The 26421-nt window shown below is 36.7% G+C and overlaps 1 protein-coding gene across 1 annotated transcript in view; it reads right to left on the bottom strand.

The window, feature by feature from the left end:
- The window catches only part of LOC145977875 (uncharacterized), a 469373-nt gene that overhangs the window by 7891 nt on the left and 435061 nt on the right, over nucleotides 1-26421 (bottom strand). The window contains exon 17 of the mRNA XM_083110208.1: nucleotides 20002-20137. Within this exon, the coding sequence (XP_082966334.1) occupies nucleotides 20002-20137 (136 nt within the window). The remainder of the gene's footprint in view (nucleotides 1-20001; nucleotides 20138-26421) is intronic.

The following is a 26421-nucleotide window of genomic DNA, read 5'->3' on the forward strand; positions in this document are numbered from 1 at the left end:
TGTGGCATTTGCTGGGTTAAGGGCCAAGATGTACAGTTTTGAAACATGTAGTGGTGTTGTTGCCAAAAAAGCCAAGGGCATTGGCAGAGTGACTGTAGACAAAGAGCTTGAATTTGAAGATTACAAAAATTGCCTCAAATCATGTAGCACAATCAGAACATCAGAAAATAGAATTCAGAGTGTGGATCACTTGTTGACTAGCAATATTGTAAGAAAAGTGGCTCTGGACCCACATGATGATAAGAGATGCATTTTATCATGTGGCATACATACTTTACCATGGGGTCATTGTGATTTGAAAAATGGCAATCAATGTCCAATTACAGAGCATGATTTGAAATAAATTAACATGCCTATGAACTTATTTGGGTTCAAAAAACAGGCTATTATGGACCTGCCAACACCACAAGCCTCTTCTGATATAATATCTAAACTAAGTGCTTTGTTAATTATTCATCTGAACAGCATACTTACAGATGTTGATGATGAAACAGGTAAAACATTGTACATATTTAACAATAATTTAAATCATTACCAATTACCTGTAGGTGGTCAATTACAATTTATTACAACCCCTGAGGGTAATGTCAAGATTTCAATAGGGAAAAAAAATTATAGAATTAAGCACTCAAACATGATTTCTGGCACTGTTTATACTGTTTCTGCTGGTGACTGCTTATATATTGAGGTCCCGGGATCCTATGACAAGCTTATACCTTTTTTTATAGAATTAAGAATTAGATATTCAATAATAAATAACCGCTAAAACAAAAATGCCTAATGATATATTTGGCCATACAAGACATGAAGATCACAGTGATGAGATTCTGATGCTTGATGTCAGAGTCAAGAAATTAAGAAGTGATTTACAAGCTTTACAAACCACACTCAATGCCAGTCTTCAACTAGAAATTACAAATTTGCAATCACAATGCATGGACCCTCTTCTTAAAATTGATTCTGAACTCAAATTGCTGCTTCAAAAATATACTGACTTGGCCACATTGGATAATTTTCAAAGTTTAGAAGAGGCTGTAGCAGCTCTTCAAGCCAAATTTAAGACCCAGGCCACCAACTCTGAGCAATTGAAACAACAATTAGAGGAACAGATTAATAATGTCCAGGCACAGCTCCAAACAATTGTCAAAAGCATAAAATCACAAGAAGATTTTGATCTAGTGATTTCCACTCTAAAAGAACAGATTCAATCATTACAGATACCTAATCTGGACCCCTTGAACAATGCCATAGCCGAGGTTAAAGAAAAAATTGAGAGACTTGAAAATTTTATGAACAACTTGCCATCTTCTGATGCTTTGAGTGCAATAACTCGGAGTGTTGTCAATATTAAACTGCAACTTGAAACATATGAAGATTTTGGAAAAACTCAAAGTACCATAACCCATCTTGAGGGTACAATAGCAGCAGTGCAAAGTGATTTGACAAATGTACAAGAAACTCTAGAATCCCGATTGCCTGGGATTGTAGATACCCTTGTCAGTGTCCAGCAACAAATCACAAAGCTTGAAAACCTCAACACTGAATCTGAGCTATCTCATTTTCATCACTTGATCGATGATATCCAAACAAAGCTTGAAATTTTACAACAATCAACAACCACTCAGGCAGATATAGCCCTGCTCCAAGATGCTATGCGTGGTGTGGTTGATGCTTCTGAATTAAATGATGTGAAATTGGCACTTGAATCTTTGCAAAATACTGTAGCAAATCTGCCTACATCACAGGAACTTAAAAATATTAAGAGAGCAGTGAATCGCATATTGAAATCAGAAGATATCAAGAATATCCAGACAGAGATCAAACAACTCACTCAGACAGTGGCCACTCTACCAACCAATCAACATATTAATGAACTGCATGCCCTGTTTGAGGATATCAGAAGACAGGTCCATGATCTTACTGCTCAAAATTATAAATTGGCAGTTGTTGAAAATTTACAGCAAATTGTAGCTAATATCAAGCAACAGCTAGGGACCATGGAATCCAATCAAGCAAATGCTTTGTCTGTTTTTGCCACCCAGCTACAAGAAATTGTGCAACAATACAAGAAACTTGTTCTGGACATAAAAATCAAGCCAGGCCATGATGATGTTGTTAGGACCATCAATGAGCACCTTGAATCTGTAACAAGCAGATTGCTTACAGCAGAAAAAGAAATAACAGGCATAATCGAGAATCCTAAACATACAGTAATTCTTGAATTGTACAGCATCCCCAACAAAGAATATGATTCACCATTTACACCAGGTGGCAAAATATATATGCTGTCCCCTGCACAATTTTATTACCAGTTTTTTGTTGGGGGCACACTGAGACCAATCAAGATCAAATATTGGCTTCAGCCACAGGCACACCACTACCCTACCTTATCAATAACAAATGCTGATAACAAAGCAAAAATCACCAGTGTAGAGTTAGAGGATTTTACAGACCCCAATACATTAGAAACATCTTATGCTGAAGATGATGGCTCTCTGGAATTTAATATACAAATAGGAGACAAATTATATTTAGAAAATCCTGTAGTACCAGCTTCTGAACACCCCATAGTTGCAATATTCTTGTTTACATATTATGTCTAGACAAATTATTGTTAATGAATTACACAGACAAGCCAGACATAATTTTAAGAAATTGCCATTAGTTACAAAAGGCATAGATGATTTATGGCAGTGCGACTTGATTGAGATGGCAAGTGGACAGCTGAAAAACTTAGACAAAATCAACAAGGGCTACAAGTATCTATTCACTGTAATAGACACATTTTCAAAATTTGCCTGGGCTGTGCCACTCAAATCCAAGACTGGAAAATATGTTACAGAAGCCTTCAGGACAATCATCAATCAGAGTGGAAGATCACCGCGCTATTTGCAAACAGATAATGGCAAAGAATTTTATAATTCTGTGTTCCAACAATTTATTAAAAGCCAGTCAATACAACATTACTCGACTTACAGTGATCTCAAGGCCTCAATTGTAGAGATATTCAACAAAACCCTAAAAAATCATATGTATAAACAATTTACACTTCAAGGTAATTATAAATGGATTAATATTCTTCCAGAACTTCTACATAAATATAACAACTCGGTCCATTCCACTATCAACATGAAACCCTCTGAAGTAACTTCATCTGATGAGCAAAAATTTATCAGGACTGTTTATTATCCTAGATACCAGCCAACAACAAGAAAAGCCAAATACAAGGTGGGTGATCAAGTAAGAATCAGCAAATATAAGCACTTATTCAAAAGAGGCTTTACAAGAAACTGGAGCACTGAGTTATTTACAGTGGTTCAAATTAAACCTGGGACCCTTAACACATATATAATAAAGGATCACCGAGGAGAAATTCTCAAAGGCAGGTTCTATGAAGAAGAACTCACCAAAACTAAACAGCCTGACACATATCTCATAGAAAAAATCATCCGCAGAAAAGGCAACAAGTTATTTGTCAAATGGCTAGGTCTCCCAGAACACAGCTGGATCGAGGCAAACAAAGTGATAATATGAGCACCTGGGATGTTATAAAAAGGCTGCCAGAACCTGAACAGCAGATTAAGAGAAATGGCAAGTTGCTGCCTGATAATATTAGATGTCTTATTGTTGGGCCATCGGCTTGTGGTAAAACTACACCAATGATTGATAATTTTTTATTGGCACCCAAATGGTTAGACTGGAAAAACAGGCACTTGTATATCTTCTCTAAGAGCTTGGAACATTTAAAATATCAGCAGCTGATGAAGCTATATGATGGACAGGATATTGCCACTTTTGAATCAGATGTTAAGCCACTCCATGAATGTCTCGATTATTCTGTTGTTGTGTTTGATGACATTATACTGGATAATCAAAACAAGGTTAGAAATTTCTTTACACAGGGCCGACACAAAAACATTGATTGCTTCTACCTTGCACAGACTTTTTCAAAAATACCCAAGCAGCTGATCCGAGACAACAGCAATTTTATATGTGTGTTTCATCAAGATCATACCAACCTCAAACACATACATGATGAATATGTAGGTGGAGACTTGAGCTACAATGATTTTTCCAAGTTTTGCAGTAGGTGCTGGAACCAGGATAGTTATGGGTTTGTCACAATTGATATGACAAGAACACCCAATAGTGGCAAATACAGAAATAAAATTAACAATTTTCTAGACATTGAAACATATATAAATAACCATGAAAAGGCCAATTATTGATGATCTTAAATTAAGAGATTATCTTGTAAAAAGATTTAAGGGATGGAAATCAGAGAACCGAGGAATTTATGAAAAACACAAACAAACAGAACAGCCTATTATTGATGCTATTAGTGAATTAGGTAAAAATATGAAAACTGTTACAGAGCAAAATCAAAATTTGATCACAGAGCTTGTACCTGTAGCTGCAAGGAACATATTAGATTATCCAATCACCCCACTTTCTAGTATTCATACACCTAGTCCTATTGCTCCTCGAAGAATTGAAGCTACTCAGGATCCTATTGAATTGGGTCTTCTTGCTCAAAAATATTTAAGCACACCTAAAGACAACAAAGATGAGGTATTTGGCTTATATGCTGACACAGAGCGTGATGGTAGCATCATACATAGAATTGGCAATTTCAGAGTAACATTTATGGGAGATGATCTAATTGTATATTCAGAATCTCATCTTGGAGAAAAAGGTGCTTTTGTTAAATATCCCGGCACACCTGGATTGTGGGAACTGATGACTAGGAAAAGGCCTGGCAGCTATACAGATCAAGATTATGAGCACTATAAAGAAATATTAATAAAATCAGATGCTGTATACCAGAACAATGATCCCACACAAAAAAGAGTCAAGTCTAGCAGTGGAGCAAAATATAACAACTTAATCAAGCCCATATGGTCACAGATCAAGACTGGCAGTGGAATCAAACATTACATCACCCTGCCCAAAGAATTTGTGTGGGTTGATGATGTCAGGAAACTTGTAGATAGGTTATTCGTGATAGCTGGGGAGAAAAATGCTGGCAACCACAATTTTTACAATGAAAAGGTTGGAATTATGGACATGATAAGCACCAAATTGTCTAATTTTATAGTCAATGACACTAAGGGGATTGGATATCTTATAAAAATTATTAATACTTTACCACCTAAATTTTGGAATATTTCTGAGGGTCGGGGGCTGGTTAATGACATTATAAACAAGCTGCCATTTGAACTACACATTCCAGGCTATCAGTATTGTGGTCCAGGCACAAAATTGGACCATAGATTAAACAGAGGTGATCCTGGTGTTAATCCCCTAGATGCTGCTTGTAGAGACCATGACATAGCATACAACACACATTCTGATCTTGACAAGAGACATGTTGCAGACAAGAAATTAGAAGAGGCTGCATTTGGTAGATTTGTAAGCAAAGATGCTTCTTTAAGTGAAAAAATAGCAGCATTGGGGACCACCATAGCTATGAACACCAAACAAAAACTGGGGTGGGGGTTGTGAATATATATATAATAAATTTAGGATGAAGGCCAAGGGTGTTATGTATCAGATACCTTATGCAGGTCTTAAATCTCTTAAAACTATTGATAGCCTTTTAACCAAAAAGCAGCGCAAGAAAAAAAATTCTTGTCTTGCCAAGGGCCATGGTATGAAATTATTACTTAGTACCCCCCAATTAAAAAAATTACAGCAATCTAGAAAAAAATCACATGTGGGTGGATTTATATTTACCATCCCTGCCATCTTAGCTGCTCTCGGGGCTGTTGGGAGCTTGGCCGGGGGGTCAGCCGCCATAGCAAAAACAGTAATAGATGCCAAGAAGAATAGGGCAGAATTAGATGAATTGAAGCGCCATAACCAGGCCATGGAGAAACAAGGCAAAGGTGTTAAGAGAGCCATGAATAAGTTAAAAAAAAACAAGAGCCGCTTACAAACCAAGATATTGAAGCTTTAATCAAGCCACTGGGCATCAAACATTTTAGAGGTGTGTACATGTCTGATTCTTTACCAGAACAACCACTCAGCAAAGAGTGTGGCATTGTTAATTTGGATAAGTACAAAAATCAGGGCACTCACTGGATCTGTTATCTTAAATATTTAAAAAATGATGCATTTGTGTTTGATTCATTTGGAGATATTCCACCTTAAAATTTAGTAAAATATCTAAAATCAGCTAATCTTTATTATAATAATGCCCGTGTTCAAAATTTCAAAGATGTTAATTGTGGACATTTGTGTTTATCTGTTCTTAGATATATGTCTCAAATAAATAAACCATCAATTGAAAATTTTCAAAAAGCCCTGTGGTATCTGAAACATCATGGGGGTATTCCATCTCACCAGCCAAAATTCAATATTGAAACTTAGATTACATGATGACATAGTGTATCCCAAAACAATAGCTCTCAGAGCATATTATGGCATGTACTTGATCCCTAATATTACACACCACAACAACACAATTGCAGTAGGGGATCAAAAAATTGTCATTACTCCAGGGCAATATAATCTATCTACTCTAAATGCTCAATTACCCAGAGGTATAGTATTAACTCAAAATTCTGTCACTCACAGAGTAGAGATTGTATCTGCTACAGAAACAGTGGATCTGGGTACTATAGGAGAGCTGTTAGGCTTTGAGAACAACACAAAACTTGAAGCGGCCATCAAACACACTGCTATTAATATACCTAAATTCTTAGCCATAGAGACTCTAAATATTCACTGTAATGTGGCTGAGGGTATGATCACCAAATCAAATGGCATAGGCACTCACAAACAAACTGGCATCATTGCAACATTCAAACCTAACTCTGAATTTATGGAACCGATCATCTATACTCCATCCCCAACATTATATTTTCCTGTGTGCCATAATAGAATAGATTACATTGAGTTGATGGTCACTAATGAAAAAGAAGAATTAGTTGATTTTGCTGGAGCCACAACAACTGCAATCATAGAGATTAATATTTAAATAAAAATACATACAAAAAAATTGGAAAATATTGAGAGTTATGAGCTACAATCATTCCCCCCAAACAGGAGGACATTTGCAAATTTAAATCAACCCAACACAGAGATTGAGGTTGATCTTGATGTAGGGGATGGCTTTATACACCCTCACAGAGCAGATCTATACATCAAATTTGATGTTGTAAAGCTCGATGGTACAGATTATCCGGCAAATTCAAATATAAGATTGGTAGACAATTTTGTGACACATCTGTTCTCTGAAATTGAGATCTGAAAGCATGGTGTTGTTATAAACAGAGTAGATTATCCCGGCATTACCTCCACAGCTTTGGCCACACTAAAATTATCCAAAACCGAGGTTCTTACTACAAAATAGTTGGATTTGAGGCTGGTGATAAAATTATATCTAAAAGCCACACTGTACTGTTCCCCATGCGCCTATTGCCAGGATTCTTCTCAGATTACAAAGATATTATGTGGAAGGGTGGTTTAAGAATCACATTTAGAAGATCTGCCAATGATAATAATGCTTTGATGAGGTACAGTACATTAAACTCTACAGGGGAAGCTCTGCCTAATACCCTACCTGATGAGGGCAAGTGCATTATTCAGACTATGGAGCTAAGAATCCCGGTTGTTGAGTATGAAGCCAGTTATGCTCTTAAATACAAAGCAGATATAATAAAAAATCCACAGGTTCCTTTACAATTTTATACATATCAATGTGTACAGAAACCTGCCACTGGTACTTATTATGAGTTTGATGCTACAAATTCATTCTCCAGTATACAATATGACATGCAAGATTTTGTGGTGGTACTGTTTCAGACTGGAAGACACAATAATCAGGAAAAAAATTCAAGTAAATTTGATAACTGCAACATCAAGAACATATATCTTAAAAATGGCAGAAATGAGGTATTCCCCAGAGAAAATTATAATTTAGACATGTCCAAGGATGATTTCCTCAAATTATATGAAGCATTTACAGCATACAAAAGGGTCACTACTGGCAATACTGACATGTATTACACACCAGATGAATTCAAAGCACAGAGACCCATGTTTGTCATCAACACTTCAAAAAGGAAACAAGTTGTAGTTAATGACAGGACAGACATTAAAATTATCTGTGAATTTCACGATACACTCCCTGATGACACCATATGTAGTGTTATTCTTATAGGTGAAAAATCATATATTTATGATGTAAGAAATGAGAGAGTCACAGAGCAATTCTAGAGGGCCTCTGCATATTACATTGTTTTAGTACTAGATATATGAGTTGAGGCTGGTGTCCAATTAAAATATTGAGCATATTCCAGGTAATAAGTATTTAAGCATATATTACATTATATTATTGTGTAAGCAAAAGCTCTTATAAGCATTTTTGCCTTAGTTTTAAGTGTAGTCAAAACAATATCAAGGGGGGGCATATTTTTGACAAGTTTATGGACAACAAACTGAGAGATGTAGCAGATGGGCAAATCTGTCTAAGGGGAGTTCTTCATTTCTACACTAGAATTCAAGATTCTCTAGATTTAAATATGTACACACATGGCCGATTGGGCTATATGCCCTTTTTGACATAGTTTTAAGTGTAGGCAAATCTGTCTATTGAGGGTTCTTCTTTTCTACACTAGAATTCAGAATTCATGGAATTAAGAGCATATCACACTTGAAGAAATGGGGAATAAGAGCATCTTGGCATAGTTTTAAGTGTAGGCAAATCGGGCTGTTTAATCAAATAACCTCTTCTTTTGTACAATTTTTGTGCTTATATTATATACTTTCATACTACTGGTAGTATTGCAGCTAGTGCTAAGTGTACACCCAAAGGCAAAAGTAATATGTCCATTACTATTTTCACTCAGTCTGTTTTCCAGTGTGATGATAATGGGTTGAAATAAAAACGTCACTAAGGAGATGTCAACATCAGCTTCGCTTCAACAGAATTCTCTCCTTTAGATCAAAACAAGATGTAGAGTAAAAACTTAATGAAAATAGCGATGAACAATTTGCCTACTATTGTCTTTGCTATTGGCTGTACGATTGTAGAGTTGCAACTTTATAGTCAAAGGTAACGGAAAAAAATAACTAATCGATACCCGCACCCCTCTCGATCCGACAATCAGCAACACAGTCGATTGCAGACAAAGGCTGTCACATGGCGTATAGTTCAACCCAGATATTTCTGCCGCGATCGGCGCAGTAGAACGGGAGAACAAGTGTTGCTAATCTGCTCGATAGAAAAATCGCTACAGTGAGCCGAGGCACAGCTGTTCGTAGAACAAGGAAATTAGAGAACTCAGCTCTATCTAACGTTGAGTTTTAAACGCCATGCATTATATCCAGGGCTGGGATTTATATGTGCTAACAAGTGGCTTTATATGTATATACATATGGACTAAAGCCGCTAAATGTGGACTAATCCAAAATGATTGATGTAAAGAGGACTTCTTCATAGTGATTTGAAATAAAATTAAACAATTTATTATTTTTCCATTGCATTAATGAATCTGGTGGCATTTTAACTGTTCACTCCCAATAAGCCCGTCCACACTGGTACTGGAACTGCAACGACATGTGATGCACGACTGACACTACCACTGGTTTGAGAACTAATAACACTGTTCTACACACGTTTTGTTACAGAAATGAGAGTACCCAATCTTTACAAATATGAGGATGCTGAATACGGAAGTGTTTAAAGTGGAGGAAACGGAGTTATGCTTTCCCTCCAGTTAAGATAATTATCATAAAGCATCACCAGCATTAAGTTAATTTGCGTCTGTCTTTCGCGGCATCTCTCATCTATGTTTTCACGCTTTAATTTCAAAATTTGAATTGTATTAATTCTCCCAAGTGCCCCCTGGCCTCCTTTTGTGGGCACTCTTAATATATTTATTAAGTTATGCCCACATTGATTATGATTAATTGTTATGTAACATGAATTATGCTATCTTGAAAATAAGAGCCAACGCATTCCTTATGGTTTACATGAATTATGCCGTAACTCAAATTAAGAGCCAATCTTAGAAAATGAAATTCGTATTCGTGTTCAGGAGGTCAATTTCAGTAAGAAAGAGCTACTTTCCTTTCTGTAACAGAAGAAAGTGAAAATTTGTAGAACAGTGTAACTTGCGACAATTGGACCACCAACACTCCTTCTTAACCAGTGTTATTGCCTCACTGTGATGTCCGACAGTCGGATGCTTTTGTTGTACATTTACAAACGATGCCGGCTTCCGCAACAAGAATAAGAAGTACATACATTGCGACCAGATGATAAGCCGCGCGGCATTAATGCATAACATTAAGCAGCAAAAATAACAGCTTCCATCATGCAATTCCTACAAGAACACGTGCCGGTGCCGGAGTCGAGGGTTGAAATGCTCATGCATCCACATAATTTCTTTCTTTTGAACAATTCTAAAAGGATGAAATATGAATAATAGTACTTGAGGCATTATGGAATTTAACGTTCACTAGCCAAACATGCACTTTTACTTACACACACGCAATACACGCACACAATGACAAACCAGTAAAGTACTTAAAATAAAAATATGGTGTTTACAATCCAACAAAACTCACAGTCATTTTGCCTTTCTCCTTGCATAACAGCAATAACTACGCCATGCTATATTGCCACATTACCGTCCCTGCCGAACGGTATGAACAGCGAGCTGGAGAGCTATTCAGTTGTTTTCAATTATGTTTGCGCGAGAGTGCCCAGGAATGGAATGACAATATGGCAAGAATAACGAAGGTTGGCGAGCAGGGTAGAACACGTGATGCTAAGAGAGAGGGGGACGAAACGAAAATTGGTATCTGCGCAACGGCAAAGATAGCTGCGTCGGGCTATACAGCATAGTGCTCATTGTTTACATTCAATTATCAGATATTTTCGAGGTTTTGCAAATTAACATTTTTAAAGAATAACAAAGCACCTGGCATTGATTTAATACCAGCTGAGTTAATTAAATATGGTGGAAATTCATTAATATGTCAAATTCTTAAATTAATTTGTTTAATATGGAATAAAGAAGAAATCCCTCAACAGTGGAAAGAATCCATAATTGTTCCTGTGTTTAAAAAAGGTGATAAAATGAACTGCAATAATTACCGTGGAATTTCTCTACTCTCAACAACATATAAAATATTATCTAACATTCTTTTAACGAGACTAACCCCATATGCTAATGAAATTATAGGTGATTATCAATATGGATTTAAACGTAACAGATCAACTACAGATCAAATTTTTCACATCAGACAGACACTTGAAAAAAAGTGGGAATATAATCAAAATGTCCATCAGCTATTCATTGATTTCAAAAAAGCATATGATTCGGTCAAAAGAGATAAATTATATAATATATTAGTAGAGTTTGGAATACCTAAGAAGCTTGTTAGTATGATAAAAGTATGCACCAGTGAAACAGAAAGTAAAATTCGTGTGGGTATTAATATGTCTGACAAATTTACAATTCATGATGGGTTAAAACAAGGAGATGCATTATCTCCATTGCTCTTTAATTTTGCCTTAAAATATGCTGTAAGGAAGGTAAAAGAAACTAAAGAAGGACTAAAATTAAATGGTGTGACTCAGTTGTTAGCATATGCAGATGATGTAGACTTACTGGGGGATGATGTGAATACAATTAAGAATAATGCTAAAATATTTTTCAAAACTGCTAAAGAGATAGGTTTGGAAGTTAACAAAGATAAAACTAAATATATGCTTACAGGCCGAAACCAAGTGTTAGGTAATAATCAAAATCTAATTATTGGTAAAAACTCGTTTGAACCAGTTTTCAAATTCAAATACTTAGGAGTAATATTAACAAATGAAAATTATATTAAAGAGGAAATGAAAAGTAGGCTTAATTCAGGAAATGCATGTTACTTCTCTCTTCATAAACTTTTGTCTTCTCGTTTAATATCTAAGAAACTAAAAGTTAAAATATACAAAACAGTAATTTTGCCTGTAGTATTATATGGGTGTGAAACTTGGTCCCTTACATTGAAAGAGGAACATAAATTGAGAGTATTTGAAAATAAGATCCTTAGGAAAATCTTTGAACCTAAAAGGGATGAGGAGACAGGTGAGTGGAGAAGGTTACATAATTTAGAACTACATAATTTGTATTCATGTCCAGATATTAATAGAATAATTAAATCAAGAAGACTTAGGTGGGCAGGCCATGTGGCACGAATGGCAGAGGACAGAGGAGTTTACAGGATTCTTGTTGGGAAACCTGATGGTAAGAGACCTGTAGGAAGGCCAAGACGAAGATGGAGGGACAACGTTGAGATGGACCTAAGGGAAATCGGTAGGGATGGAAAAGAGTATATAGATCTTGCTCAAGATTGGGAAAGATGGAAGGCCTGTGTTGCTGCAGCCATGAACCTTCGGGTTTAAGAAGGCTAGAGAGTTAGTTAGTTAGTCAATTTTTTTTAAAAAAATCATTTAACAGCCATGATAATTCTATGGTTAGAAAGGAATATATTTTATAAATTAATTGATAGTGATCAACAATGATTTAAAATGAAGAACATGTCTAAATGTGAGTTAACAAAAAAAATAAAAAAATAAAATTTCATAACACGACTGCAGTTTGCTCTCTCTCACACACAGGCAGTTCGGACAGGAATTAGAAAGAATGGACTGTCCCGACTAAATCGGCATGTCTTGTGTAGACTTGCATCAATGGTTATCGAACAAAAAATTCTCAATGTTGCAGGCTGCAGACTTGTGGAGCCTGCCTCTCTCCCTAAACAACCCAATCATATATGCAAGGACGAAATCGTAACTCTTGCTCAATCTGAAGATCGTCAATGTTATTTTCGTAGTTTCTTATATCTTAACTGATTGTGACATTTCGTAGTTCAATGGGGAGGGGGAGGGGGAGGCATGGCTCACATGGTCCCTCCCCTGGGTACGGGAATGACCTACAACTTCAGATTTCAGAGCTCGGAAAACATAAAAAGGTATTTTATGCGTGAGTGGAATTATTAAATATAATTGAATATTATCATTATTATTACTTGATAAATTGCAGAGACATCCATGAAGATTTTGTATTGATTCGCATTGAGATTTCGAATGTAAAGAACGGATGAGGGCTTCGCATTCTAATCTCTTCCAGGGCCTCGCTATATGTTGCTACGCTACTGTTCCGAAGAATATCCATCATCCTAATGCACTGCAGTCACAGAGCAGCAGCATCCTCTTATCTTTCAGGGATGAACCAAATGTAGATAAAGATATTTGAGCACCTCAGAGCTTGAACTTACATTAGCGTCTACTTCTGAATTGAGCAGGCCAACAATTATAATCGTAATAATTATCGAACGTATGCCAGAAATTGGCTAACTTACGAGTAGAGTGAATCAGGTCACAAGGTGAATAGGGTTCCTTTTGAAATTCTCTCTCCTTACACAAAACAAAAAGAACTGAAGGAAATGTTTCGATCTGGCAGTGAAGTTTGGAAGTATCTGTTGAACGTAGAGGCTACCAAGAAGTGTGTAGTTGGAGCTGCCCGAAACTACAAATAATACTCGTGTTAAATGTAAGGAGACGAAGAAAACCGTGTTTTAAAAATATCTGTCTGTATTTATTAGTCTTGTACTGTACTACATGCGATATTTTAAAGACATGGTATTTAGTTTTCAAACTGATGGACAAAGAAATGTTGCACTTTTGGTGGAGTAAGGTCATGAAATTCGGGTGAATAGGGTCAACTTATCATATTCCCATTTGCCCTGAAAGAGGCTTCTAAATTAATTTGCCTCCTACAGATGGAAAAATATACAAAGAAATTGTCAACTTCGTGGAATGAGGAGGACGTATTTAGGGAAGGTTGGAACCAAGGACATGTCGCAGAACTGTTTGGTGTTCCTTATTCGTTTCTGCAAAGAAGAATACAAAGTGGCCAAAACAAATACGTGAGAAAAAAGGGGTAAAGTACTTTAAGGTGAAGCAGAAGGATGAGCTGGTATCGCAGTTATTCAAATTATGTTCGTATGGTTGTTGCCTCCTCCCCAGAGATGCGAGAAAGGTTGCGTTCGAATTTGTCCAGTCGCTCGCTCGCTCTCATCATCATTCATGTTCATGTTCATGTTCATGTTCTGGGAAAGGTTTTTGAAAAAATGATAACAAAAAGATTATTAGAATTCATTGCTTTGAAACCAAATACAGGACTCCAATACGGCTTCACAAAAGGGAGATGCACGGAGGATGCAGTAAATACTTTATTAAACACGGTCGCTTCGAACGAAAACAAATACGTGGTGGCAACACTGGCGGATATAACTGGGGCGTTTGATAATCTGTGGTGGCCTCACTTACTCTGTATTCTGAGAGAAATGAAATGCCCGGGCACCCTGTATAGAATTCTGGAGGACTATTTCAGGGATAGAAGAGTCACCCTACATATTCCGGACCAAGATATCGCTAAAACAATGACAAAGGGTTGCCCACAGGTTTCCGTTTTGGGACCCCATCTATGGAACGTAAACTTCGAACCTTGCATCAAGACCTTGCAAGAAACACGGGAAGTAGTTAAGTGCATAGCCTACGCCGATGATCTGATAATTATCACCACAGGAAACTCAAGAGCAGAAATTGAGAAAAATACTACCACCGCGTTACAAAAATTGACACAATGGTGTGGTAAAGCTAAATTAAAATTATCGGATACAAAGACCAAATACATAGTTTTGAAAGGAAAATTTAGCCAACATCGGAATCCATTAATAAGAATGAAAGGCAAATCAATAAAAAGGGTAACGGAGATTAAATACTTGGGAGTGACGCTGGAAGAGGGCTTACTTTTCAAAAGCCACATTGAGAACATAACCTCCAAAGGGGAAGCTCTCATGAACAAAATAGCTACCATTGCATCCAACAGCTACAGACTTCCTCCGTCAGTTATTAAAACTTATCTAGTGTCCATCTACTTTTCAATCATCACTTACGGGGCATCGGCGTGGGCCTCGTCGTCATTGCATAAAATAACGTACGTTCGTAAGCTAAGATCATCTTACAGGAAAGTAATTCTCAGAGTTACCGGGGCTTTTAAAACTACTTCGTCGGAAGCGCTGTTTGTCATGATGCGAACTTTGCCAATTGATTATCAAATTAAGCTGAGGGCAATGACTTATCACTTCAAACGTGGGAACGAGAGGGAGATAACCGAACAAATAGGAGAATTCCTCCCCACCGTCCAGGAGATCAAGGCGAAGATTTATCGAGACTGGCAGCGAGAATGGGACGAGTGCGAGAAGGGTAGAAGACTGTATAACTTCCTCCCCTGCACGCAGGAGAAAGTTTTTAACAGGGACGTCACGCCATCCAGAGGACTGATACATCTTCTAACAGGGCACGGACCATACGGAAGTTACCTCACAAAAATAGGTAAAAGGGAAACCGACGTATGCCGAGACTGCCGGATGGAAAGAGACACGCCAGAACATAGAGTTTTTTCCTGCCCTGCCTCTGATGAACAGATAATATCGGCCAGAAGAGACCTGCCGAATAACAACATCTTCGAACCGATAAGGAGCGAACATGCAAAGAAGTTATGCGACCTCGCAGACTTAGTGTCCAATATCGAGTTGCGGAGGTACCTGACGGAACCGGAAACCCGGTGCCCACCATCCCCCCCTCCTCAACAGGAGCCCCGCTGAAGCAGCAGGATACGAAACCAAGTCCCCACACCCCCTCCCCTGAGACCGTCACAATCGCGTCGGGAGCAGATACCAGAGGAAGAAGAAGAGTCGGCACCGGAAGACTCAACCCGAAGGAGAAACTTCAGAGTGTCCACTGGGAGAAGAGGAGCCGCCGCCAGGAGAGGGTTACGCCCGTCCAATCAGCCTGGAGAGAGCCATGAAGGTTGCCTGGACAGAAGTCGTCGAAGATGAAGAATGACCTAAAAACCATCTCTAGGGATAAAATAATACAATAGCATAATAACGAAAAAAAAATCTGTTTAAAAGTAATATCAGAACCCCACATTAAATCGTGACTAAATTTTCTTTAATAATACATCCAAGATGAGGGACCATAAACTCTTAGAAATTTAACTTGAAAATTGCTAGACCTGGAATCTGCTGGAATCCAGTAGGCACCAAAGAGACTTAATATAAAAGGAAATTTCGAAAACACAAACAAATTAAATTTAAATTAATTTCTTAACAATGTAAGTGTAGTAAAAACCATGAACATACATTTATATACTTATTATTAATTAATATAATCTAATATAAAAGTTTCTTTATCTTTTCCCTTTTTTTAATTTTTATTATTATTATTATAATCAAGTCTACATATAATTATTTGCGTATTTTATGTCATATTTATTTATCTATTACATATCTAACAATTACAGTTTCCGCATAATTAGCATGCTATCAAAACTTAGTACCCTGTATTACTGATTCACGTTAAATTTTGCGGCTGTGATTTCATTCTGAGATCTCATAGCAGCCCCAGTCTGCACGAACATTGAACCTCGCACGGCCACTGTCGCTCGCGTGGAATGCAGAGTCAGCTTCGTGTCGCATAACCAAGTTGACACGGAGTGCTGACGCCGGTATCTTATCGGGCGTGTGTCCTCAACACATAAATGCAACAACGGCGAGATAAATAAGAAACTACATAACCTCTTACAGTAAGTGTATATTAGGAATCGACATCCACTAAATTAATGAACTAGCCCAGTATGTCAGTGCATTTAACTTTATCCAAATACCAAATTCTCCCCACACACTACAATAAAGCCTGATCTGGAAACCAGACAGGGAACTTGCGTCCGTGCAGACTAATCCAAGCAATCATTCACGCCAATCTAAACTCTCACCCCATCATACTCTCCCCTCAAGCTTGAAACAGTTCTGGATACCAGAATGGTTGTCCCTCCTGTAGATAGCATTTCCTATCGTACTATCTGTACGATAACTAAAACTAACTAATAAACTAACATAAATTAATCCATAACTACTATTAACAAGTTTAATTAATTACCAATCATACAAATGCACAGTAAATTTACAAGAAATTTTTAAGACTTGTTCCGGTCACCAGAACGGTCTATTAAAATAATACAAACTAAAAATTATTAAATGTAGCTATGTATAGAGTCTCCATGTATTTTCTTTTTCTTTTTTTGTACTTGTATTTTATGTATGAAAATAAAGATGAGAAGAAGTAGGATAAAAAGGCTGGGGAACCGTTTAAATTCAGGAAACTGACGTCCTGGTTTATTTGAAGGTACCAGGACATTAAGAGCATACCCTCGAAAGTACGCGGGTGGAGGCGAGCTACTTCGGGAGGTTTCCCCCCTTTAGATATGTATAGTCGCCCGCTCGCTCTTATCATCATTCACTAATAAATTATGCAATACAAATTTTGGGGGAACTCACTGGCAAGTTTAGAAGCATTTAGCAAACAAAAGCAAGCCATTAGGATTATAGCAGGTATAAAACCTAGGGAATCGTGCAAAACGTTGTTTAAGAAATTTAAAATATTAACCCTCCCTTCACTGTACATATATGAAATGTCATTATATGCGAGAAAAAATATTGCGCTGCTAAGTTCAATAGAACACACAAATAACACCCGAAATAAACAGCTCTTAAAGCCTTACTTCACCAGGCTAACATTAGTTCAAGAGGGACCCCAACAGATGGCAATTAAAATATTCAACCATTTACCGAATGATATAAAAGCAGAAAGTATGACAAGTTTCAAAAACAAATTGTTGAAACTATTAGTTAATAAGAAATATTATAGCGTTAGTGAATATCTATATTGTAAATTATAGAAATTTTGTAATTGTATATTTTTTTATATGAACTGTACTGAACCCTCCAAATACCAATGTATATGGTTTATATGGAGTAATAAAATTGAAAAAATTGAAATTGATAGAGTCGGAAAACGTCAGTGATGAAGGAAACCATACTGTCCATGGGTTCTGTAATGTGAAGTACTAATACAGCGACCCTCTTTCTGTGAAATTGGTTGATTTGGTACAGTGACAAGAAAATCTAAAGATGGATCACAGGAAAGGTGTGACTGCACAAGTGAGAATAAACTTTATTTATGGAAGATGTGCGAGCAAAACATAAGGTAATTCACTCAAAACGTAAGGTTTGTATTGGAAATTAATGAATGACAATGCATATTTCAATGTAGGTAACTGACCCGTTTCACCCTCAGATGTGACGGATTCACCCAAACTCTTAAGGGTAAATAGGGTTATGCAGAGTTGAAGTCTAAATGCTACGGGGCAAAAAATAAGAGAACTTAACAAATTATTAGTTACTGGAAATTATAGTTAAAGGATCACTTTATTACCATATTCCCGATAAGTTTAAATTTGAATGAAATTGTAGGAAATGTTTACATTATTTGATATTTTGACCCGATTTACCCTAAGTTACACTATGTTAATTTGTAATGCACTTTGCTTTTTCAAGTAGCTTGAAGAGTGCTGCATAAACACGGATTGGTTTGATTTTTTATAGTTTATATTACGTCATTTTTCTACCATTTTGGCTAATCGCCAAGGTGAGGAATGATGACGATATGGTGAGATGGATGAAGGGACAATGGGAACGACATCACGAGCTCCACAGAGGATTATACTGACTGTGAGTCCAGACGACAGAGCCTCGTTAGTCTTCAAAATCCAGTCCAAGGGGCTTTTTCGGTGACCATAGGCTATGGTTTAACAGTATTACCTCCGCAAATGATCTGAAGGATTTGTTGAAGTTCTTAATCTTCCATTAGATAACAAACACATCTCAGGAAACTCATATTGATATGAAGAGCATCCAGCCTTAATATGGGCTGCTTCAGAGGACTATCTGAGTTCTCGTTGGCTGGGATACAGTGTGTTTTAAGAAATATTGGTTAACCAAATGTGATGATCTTTGTGTGATTTGCCTCTATGATTGGTCACAGCAACAACGAGCGTATTGGGAAGTGGAGTTCACATCTTCAATCAGTTAGGCACATGTTCTCCTTTTGCTGCATGAGGGGCAACACCTAAGCTACAAATGTTGTAGAGGAAATGATGAAATTTACAGGTTTAGAAATGGACAGGTCTAGAACCGCATTTTACCATATGATATTAATTCAATGTATTGACAGTGGCGACGATTAGGGGAGGGAGCGTGGGGAGCAAATTTTATAATCTTTCATTTCGGTTACCTTTACGATTTGTGTAAATGCATCGTTTTCGGGATGTTTTAATTTTTAAGGTAAATGTTTGACACCATTTTCCAAGATGGCCGAATTTCCCAAATAATTTGGATGGTGGATTTTAAATATACTCTCCCTATACCATTCCGCACAATCTGTCACAAAAAACGTTGTGTTGTAATTATTTCTGAGTCAAATCTTTTATTGACTCTTCTAAGTGAACAACTCGTTTCTATAAATTGACAGATTAAGCTTTCAGTGGGCTGTTCTCAGTATCGAAATTTACAAAAATGTTTCTAGTAGGTGATCAATAGGTGTAATTTATGTCTTATTTGTAGCAAATCAAAAGTAGAGGACATTTCTTATGCGAGCTAGTGACGTGTTAAATGTTATTCAGAATCTCCAGAAATTAATGTACTTAACAAAATTGCTTTTAAATGTTAAATCAGTACTAATTGTTTGATGACAAGAAATATTTCTTTGTCTATGCAGATCTAATATATATTTAGCCTATCTATATAATATATTATGTTTACGTACGTATGTAATAATGTACAAATGGAAACTGGTAATGCACCAGTCACAGAAATGAGAACAAATGAAAAAAATGAAAAAGAATGAAAAGGATAAATTTTTACATTGTGCAGAGTGATATTTTTAACCCATAATATTCTTAAATCTGGTTTTCATGCAGTAGCTGGTGGTAAGGGTTTTGATGGATAATCAGAAAATATGGTAATATTTAATCAAACCATTTACTTCAGCAATGTACCAGGGAAATCTTAATTCAATTCTCAACTTACCTGCAGTCGTCAGGGGTGTTGCTTGCTGCCAGGGATTTTACTCTGGAGTTGCAGACGGACTTGGTGCGGTTGTAGACGAAATTGTAGCATCTTTCCACCTCCTCTTTAGACGGGATTAGTTCCGCTAACATTTTCTCTGCGAAACCAAATTGAATTTGAGCACATAGACAACATTTATGACACCATTGCAAAACTTATAAAGTATATATAACAAATAACGGTTCACTTATACACATGTTAGTGCATAAATAGTACTGTTTAAGATTGTATAATAGAGTGCGATTTTCATAATACAGGGGCATGATGCATGTCTGCTCGCGGCAGCGGGAAGGACATTTTCAGCTGGCCTATCAAATGCGTTTTTTTTTTTGTATTTCATCAGTGTGGAAACGTATTTAATTATTGTATAATGTCAAGTGAATTAAAGAACCTGTATGATATACAAATTTGTTGCTGTGTCCGTGGTTCCAGCTCTATGGTAAGGCCTTCAATATGGCGTCAGACCCAGAGGTATTAGTTCCCTTTCATGGTACTACCTGGAAGGAAACTACAGACAAGTACTGTCAAATTAATTTAATTATTCTGTGTCGATAATTTTCTACTCATTTATATTCCCCCCCCCCCAAAATAAATGTGGGACGGTGATTTTAGATTTGTGTGTAGGAGTATTTAATAAATATATGTATTTTGGTGAACGAAAATTTCAAGACTGCTTCGAACACCCTATTTAAATTATGAGCATTACACCTTTCAAGCACATAGATAAATAAATTATACTTATTAAATATTTTTGTTGTTTTCTTTAGTTGAAGCAAGCTTAAAGGTTGTTCTGTATCTGATGCTCTACTGTTACTTCCTACGATAACTTTAATAAATAAATCTGAAAATGTTGGTTCTGTCGAATTTTGTTGTTGTTGAATGGCTACCGTGCCACCACATTCTCATTCTTGCTTGAATTAGAGCCCAGAATACAAGTTTTACAATGTAAATGCTATTTATTTCATCATTAAGAATATATGAAAAATATATACAAAAAATCCGCACATAAAAGATAGTACATGATCTAATACAAGTAATTCAGCAAAATTATAATTATCTCTGTGAAAAAGCATTGGCCTAGACCAGCAGTATAATTTTTAACGTTTATGAGCTTACATACAGGATGTACATATCTCGGATTTCTCCCGTCCTTGATTAAAAATAGCCACTAGAAAGAAAATAAACTTCCTCAGAACATATGATAAGAGAGAAATAATAATAATAATAAAATAATAATAATAATAATAATAATAATAATAATAATAATAATAATAATATGCATTGCTTGAATTTATGGCAATTGTTGCGATTCCCTTGCTCACAGCCATTAATCCCAGGTAAACCCTGAGAATGTATATCTATTAAGTTAACCAATAACACAGCCCAACAATGTGCTGACAATAAATCGTCTGATGAAGGGAGCGTCTTGTTCAGAAACGTTACATCAAGAATTGTGTTTATCTGTTTGCAAGAACCGAAACTACAAGTCAAATAAAGTACTTGGATTTTGCCAACGGTAGTGTAAATTTCCAACAGCGTTCTAAATCGTTTTGATTTCTATTGAGTGTCTTGAGGAAAGTACTCCCAAAAATAACATTTTTCTTTAGAAACTAACGCTGGTATGGTATCAAAATTACGAAAAACATATCACAATTTTAAGTCAGAACTTGTCGACTGCTTCCTATAGACTGCTGACACTAAATCCTCATTCCCTAAAGAAAATCGTAAAAATTCCCATCTTCGCGACGTACGTCGGCCCTTCAGAAAACGGCCAGATAATTTTCTACAGCCTACACTTGCTTCTGCAGTCACATAGACTGCATTCAGAAAAGACATTGACATTAGAGAAACCAATAACAGGCCTTATTGAACACACACAAGAACGTTTCTATTCAAGTGTGAATGTTTGCAAGGTACTTAAGAATACAATAAATGTGACACTGCTCTCCAAGAAAATATAGGGGCCTCGGGATCGAATACCGGACTGAACATCGGTGTCCTTTGTGAGTATCCCTTCATCAATTTCATCAGTAATACAAATCTTAGCAATTAGTCAAATGTAGGAGAAAAGCGAAGTAAAATATACTAAATCTATCAACCAATTTCCAAGAAAACCTTTGTGGCCACTCTCTGCCTCCTTACTAATTTTTTGAGCATCGAAATGTCCTCATTCCCAGCCTTCTGGCTTCATTGACACCACAATTACTCAGGATATGGGGTTCACATGAATATGTTCTACGTGCTACTTCTATTTGTGCTAAGGTACATAAATCCTAATATTAAACCACGGCTAATATATTGAGGGTAGGGTTCTTTTTTGAAAACGAAACCAGACAGGAAGCCATCCAATGGGGACGTTTAACCGATTATATTATCTCAACAAGGATATATGGATTTATATATTTACATAATGAGATACGTATTTCTCTTCTTATTATTTATACGAGGGACGTTCCGAAAGTAAGTTTCGTCATTTTTTTCCCACAGGGAAGCTTTATTAAAAACAGAAGAATACAATGGCATAACAAAATACAGTCTTTTGGCTATTTTTTTAACAGTCGCCTCCGACATTGATACATTTGTCGTACCGTGAAATCAATTTCAAGAAACCCTCCTGGTAAAAATCGGTGCCCAGCGATTTAAGGAAGTTCTTCACAGCATGTTTCGCCTCATCGTTGCTTCCGAAATGACGTCCTTATAGTGCTAATTTCAACGCAGGAAAAAGGTGGAACTCTGATGGGGCAAGATCGGGGCTGTATGCCGGATGATTCAATCTCTCCCATCCCAGACGACGAATGTGTTCTGCAGTGACCCTTGCTGTGTGGGGTCTTGCATTGTCGTCCAAGGACAAAATCCCTAGACTCAAGAGCCCTGGTCTCTTGGGTCGAATGGCGGACTTCAGTTTGCTTAGTGTGTGGAAATAGCGTGCCGCATTGACGGTACCTGTAGTGAGCTAATCAAACAAAATGACACCCTTCGTGTCCCAGAACACTGTCAGCATAATAATCTCTGCGGACTGCTACACTTTGAATTTTTTTCGGGACGGGTGAGCTGGAATGTTTCCATGCCATTGAGGCGAACTTGGTCTCTGGGGTAAAGTTGTGCACCCATGTCTCATCGGCTGTGATGACGCACTACAGCATGCACTTCCATTTGTGACCACGTTTCTAGCAAACGTCTTTCTGCACTCGAATGAGCTCGGGCACGTTGGTCTGCTGCTTATCGTACTTATCTCTCTTCTTCGGCAATCTGCGCATGCGCCATCGCTCCTCTTCTCTCGTTCCTCCCGTCATGAATTCAGGAAAGATTGTATTTTGTTATGGTAATGTATTTTTCTCACTTTGTAATACAGCTTCCCTGTGAAAAATAAAATGACGAAACTTACTTTCGGAATGTCCCTCGTATTCAATTTATAGCTTCATGAATTTATTTATTCTTTCTATTGCGTATAATGTTCTTTCGTATATGGTTTCTTCTGTACTTCCTTCTCTGAGAGAATCTGGATCTGGACTTCCTTCTGGCCTCTTATGTATTCCCTGGAACGTGGGTCCTTTATTCCAATCCCTCTGGTATTTTCATATTTAAATTTCCTCTCTTCACTAAATTCTAATTTCACAAGCTGGTAACACCTCATTTTTTCTTCATTTACACCAAGTCCTAGAGAATTATGATTCCGAGGGTCTTCGCCGCCTATTTCTGCTCTTCGACGATTGAGGAAATATTTTATCCTTTTTCCAGCTCTTTTCCCTCCTGCTTTTGGGCATAATCTTATTCTCCTTCCTTGTGGCAACGACCGGAACGCGCCAAATCTAAATAAATAAGTACAACAAAGTGTATACTTTGTGCTATACGACTAAAACCCGTTTCCAAGTAGGTGCAACGGCTGAGACTCGCAACCAAAGGTAATGTGGTTCGCGACTGGAACACGCAGCACTGGTATATATCAAAATTTCCACCAAGGGGATGGTAAATCAAGCTAACAGATTCGAGATATGTTAGAAGACACAAATTTGTATCAGTGTTTTCACTTCTTTAGTTTTCCGGTATATTTACATATGAGCACCAATTTAATTTATTAAATATTTACATAAATTTATAGTTTTTATATCTTTTCTTCACCCTTTTATAATGGATTCTGTTGTTCTTCATCTTTCCAAATTACTCTGCGCTTATGTACACTTCCATTCGCGTATCTCGTGTTAATCTTCAATCATGCACACCTTGTGCTGCCATCTCTATTCCACCTCGGCAAACCATTTACATGAGTTGGTTCCATTCGGTACGTTACACCATTCGGTAATGAATTTAGAAAGGGGTGGCAACCTAAAGGAAACTTGACAAACGATAAAAACGGTGAATTTTTGGCTGATCCAAGCGATATTTTAAATAGATGGAAGAACTACTTTAATGACCATTTAAATGTTCATGTAGGAGATAAATCAGAAATAAATAAAGTACACACAGCGGAACCTTTAGTTCCACAACCTAACTTGACTGAAGTTAAAGATGCTAATATAAGGCTAAAAAATAACAAAGCACCTGGCATTGATTTAATACCACCTGAGTTAATTAGGTATGGTGGCAATTCGTTAATATGTCAAATTCGTAAATCATTAGTTTAATATGGGATAAAGAAGAAATCTCTCAAGAATCAAACATTGTTCCAGGGTTTAAAATAGGTTATAAAATGAACTCCAATAAATATCGTGGAATATCTCTATTCTCAACATCATATAAAATACTACCTAACATTATTTTAACAAGACTCACCCCATATGATAATGAAATTATAGGTGATTGTAAATGTGGATTTAAACGTAACAGCTCAACTGTAATTTTTCACATCAGACAGACACTTGAGAAAAAGTAGGAATATAACAAACATGTCCATTAGCTATTCATTGATTTTAAAAACATTATGATTCGGTTAAATAATATATTAGTCGTGTTTTAAGCTTGTTAAAATGATAAAAGTATGCAACGGTAAGAAATAAAGTAAGATTCGTGTGGGTGTTAATGTGTCTGACAGATTTACAATTCAAGATGGGTTAAAACAAGTAGATGCATTTTCTCTATTGCTCTTTAATTTTGCCTTAGAATATGCTGTTAGGAAGGTAAAAGAAACTAATGAAGCACTAAAATTGAACGGTGTGACTCAGTTGTTACATATGCAAGAGATGTAGACTTACAAGCGGATAATGTAAATACAATTAAGAATAATGCTAAAATATTTTTCAAAGCAGCTAAAGAGATAGGTTTGGAAGGTAGCAAAGAGAAAACTAACTACAGCGTGTCCCGCTTATACGTATAATAAAATAAAAAATCACAACTTTTTTATTTACCAATATTTTTTGTCCAAACTTTGTACAAACATGTAACAACTCAGAAATTGTTTTTACAAATCAAGAAAACTAGCGCACTTCCACATGTGAACCGTTAGTGGCACGGCAAATGTCAAACCGGTTGTCAGCCTCAAGCCACACGTTTTGAAGCATGTGCGGGGTAATGTTGCTTACTGCAACCACAATTCTTTCACGAAAGTCTTGCAAATCTCTAACCGGTGTACAGTAAAATTTGTCCTTAACACACCCCCACGACAAAAAATCACACATAGTGAGGTCTGGTGACCGTGGGGGACATTCAATAAAATTCGAACCTCTTCCTATCCATTTTCCATTGAAATGCTCGTCCAGGAAGTCTCTAACGAGATTTGAGAAATGAACCGGTTTGCGTAACTGTTTTTTCCATTTCTTCATTGAAATGTACGATGGAACGTCTTCTTTAGCACCCAAACCATAACGTGCACGAAATCGTCTCTGCACAAGTGTCACAGACTTCACTTCAGACAACGTCAAAACACAAAACACCTTTTCTTGTGGCGACCACATGACGAATGGCTACTGAGAAACTGATAATATCACTTTTCAAGACATTCTGGCTACTGCGCATGCGCAACTGCCACTGAATGCGTTGCTAAAAAAATTTCTGAGTCAACAATCACATCATCCTGACAGTTTGTTTAGAAGTTATGAATTTTTCTTTTATTATACGTATAAGCGGGACACGCTGTATATGCTTCCAGGCCGAAACCAAGTGTTAGGTATTCATCAAAATCTAATTATTGATAACAACGCGTTTGAACCAGTTTCCAAATTCAAGTACTTATGAGCAATACTAACAAATGAAAATATTATTAAAAATTAAATAAAACAGGTTTAATTCAGAAATTGCGTCTTACTTTTCTCTTCATAAACTTTTGTCTTCTCTTTTAATATCTAAGAAACTAATAGTCAAAATATACAAAACAGTAATATTGCCTGTAGGATTATACAGATGCGAAACTTGGTTCAGCCTTAGAAAAAAATATTTGGACCTTAAAGG

The sequence above is a fragment of the Lepisma saccharinum genome, chromosome 23 (genome assembly GCF_977018435.1).
Source record: "Lepisma saccharinum chromosome 23, izLepSacc3.1, whole genome shotgun sequence".
In the NCBI taxonomy this organism is placed as follows: domain Eukaryota; kingdom Metazoa; phylum Arthropoda; class Insecta; order Zygentoma; family Lepismatidae; genus Lepisma; species Lepisma saccharinum.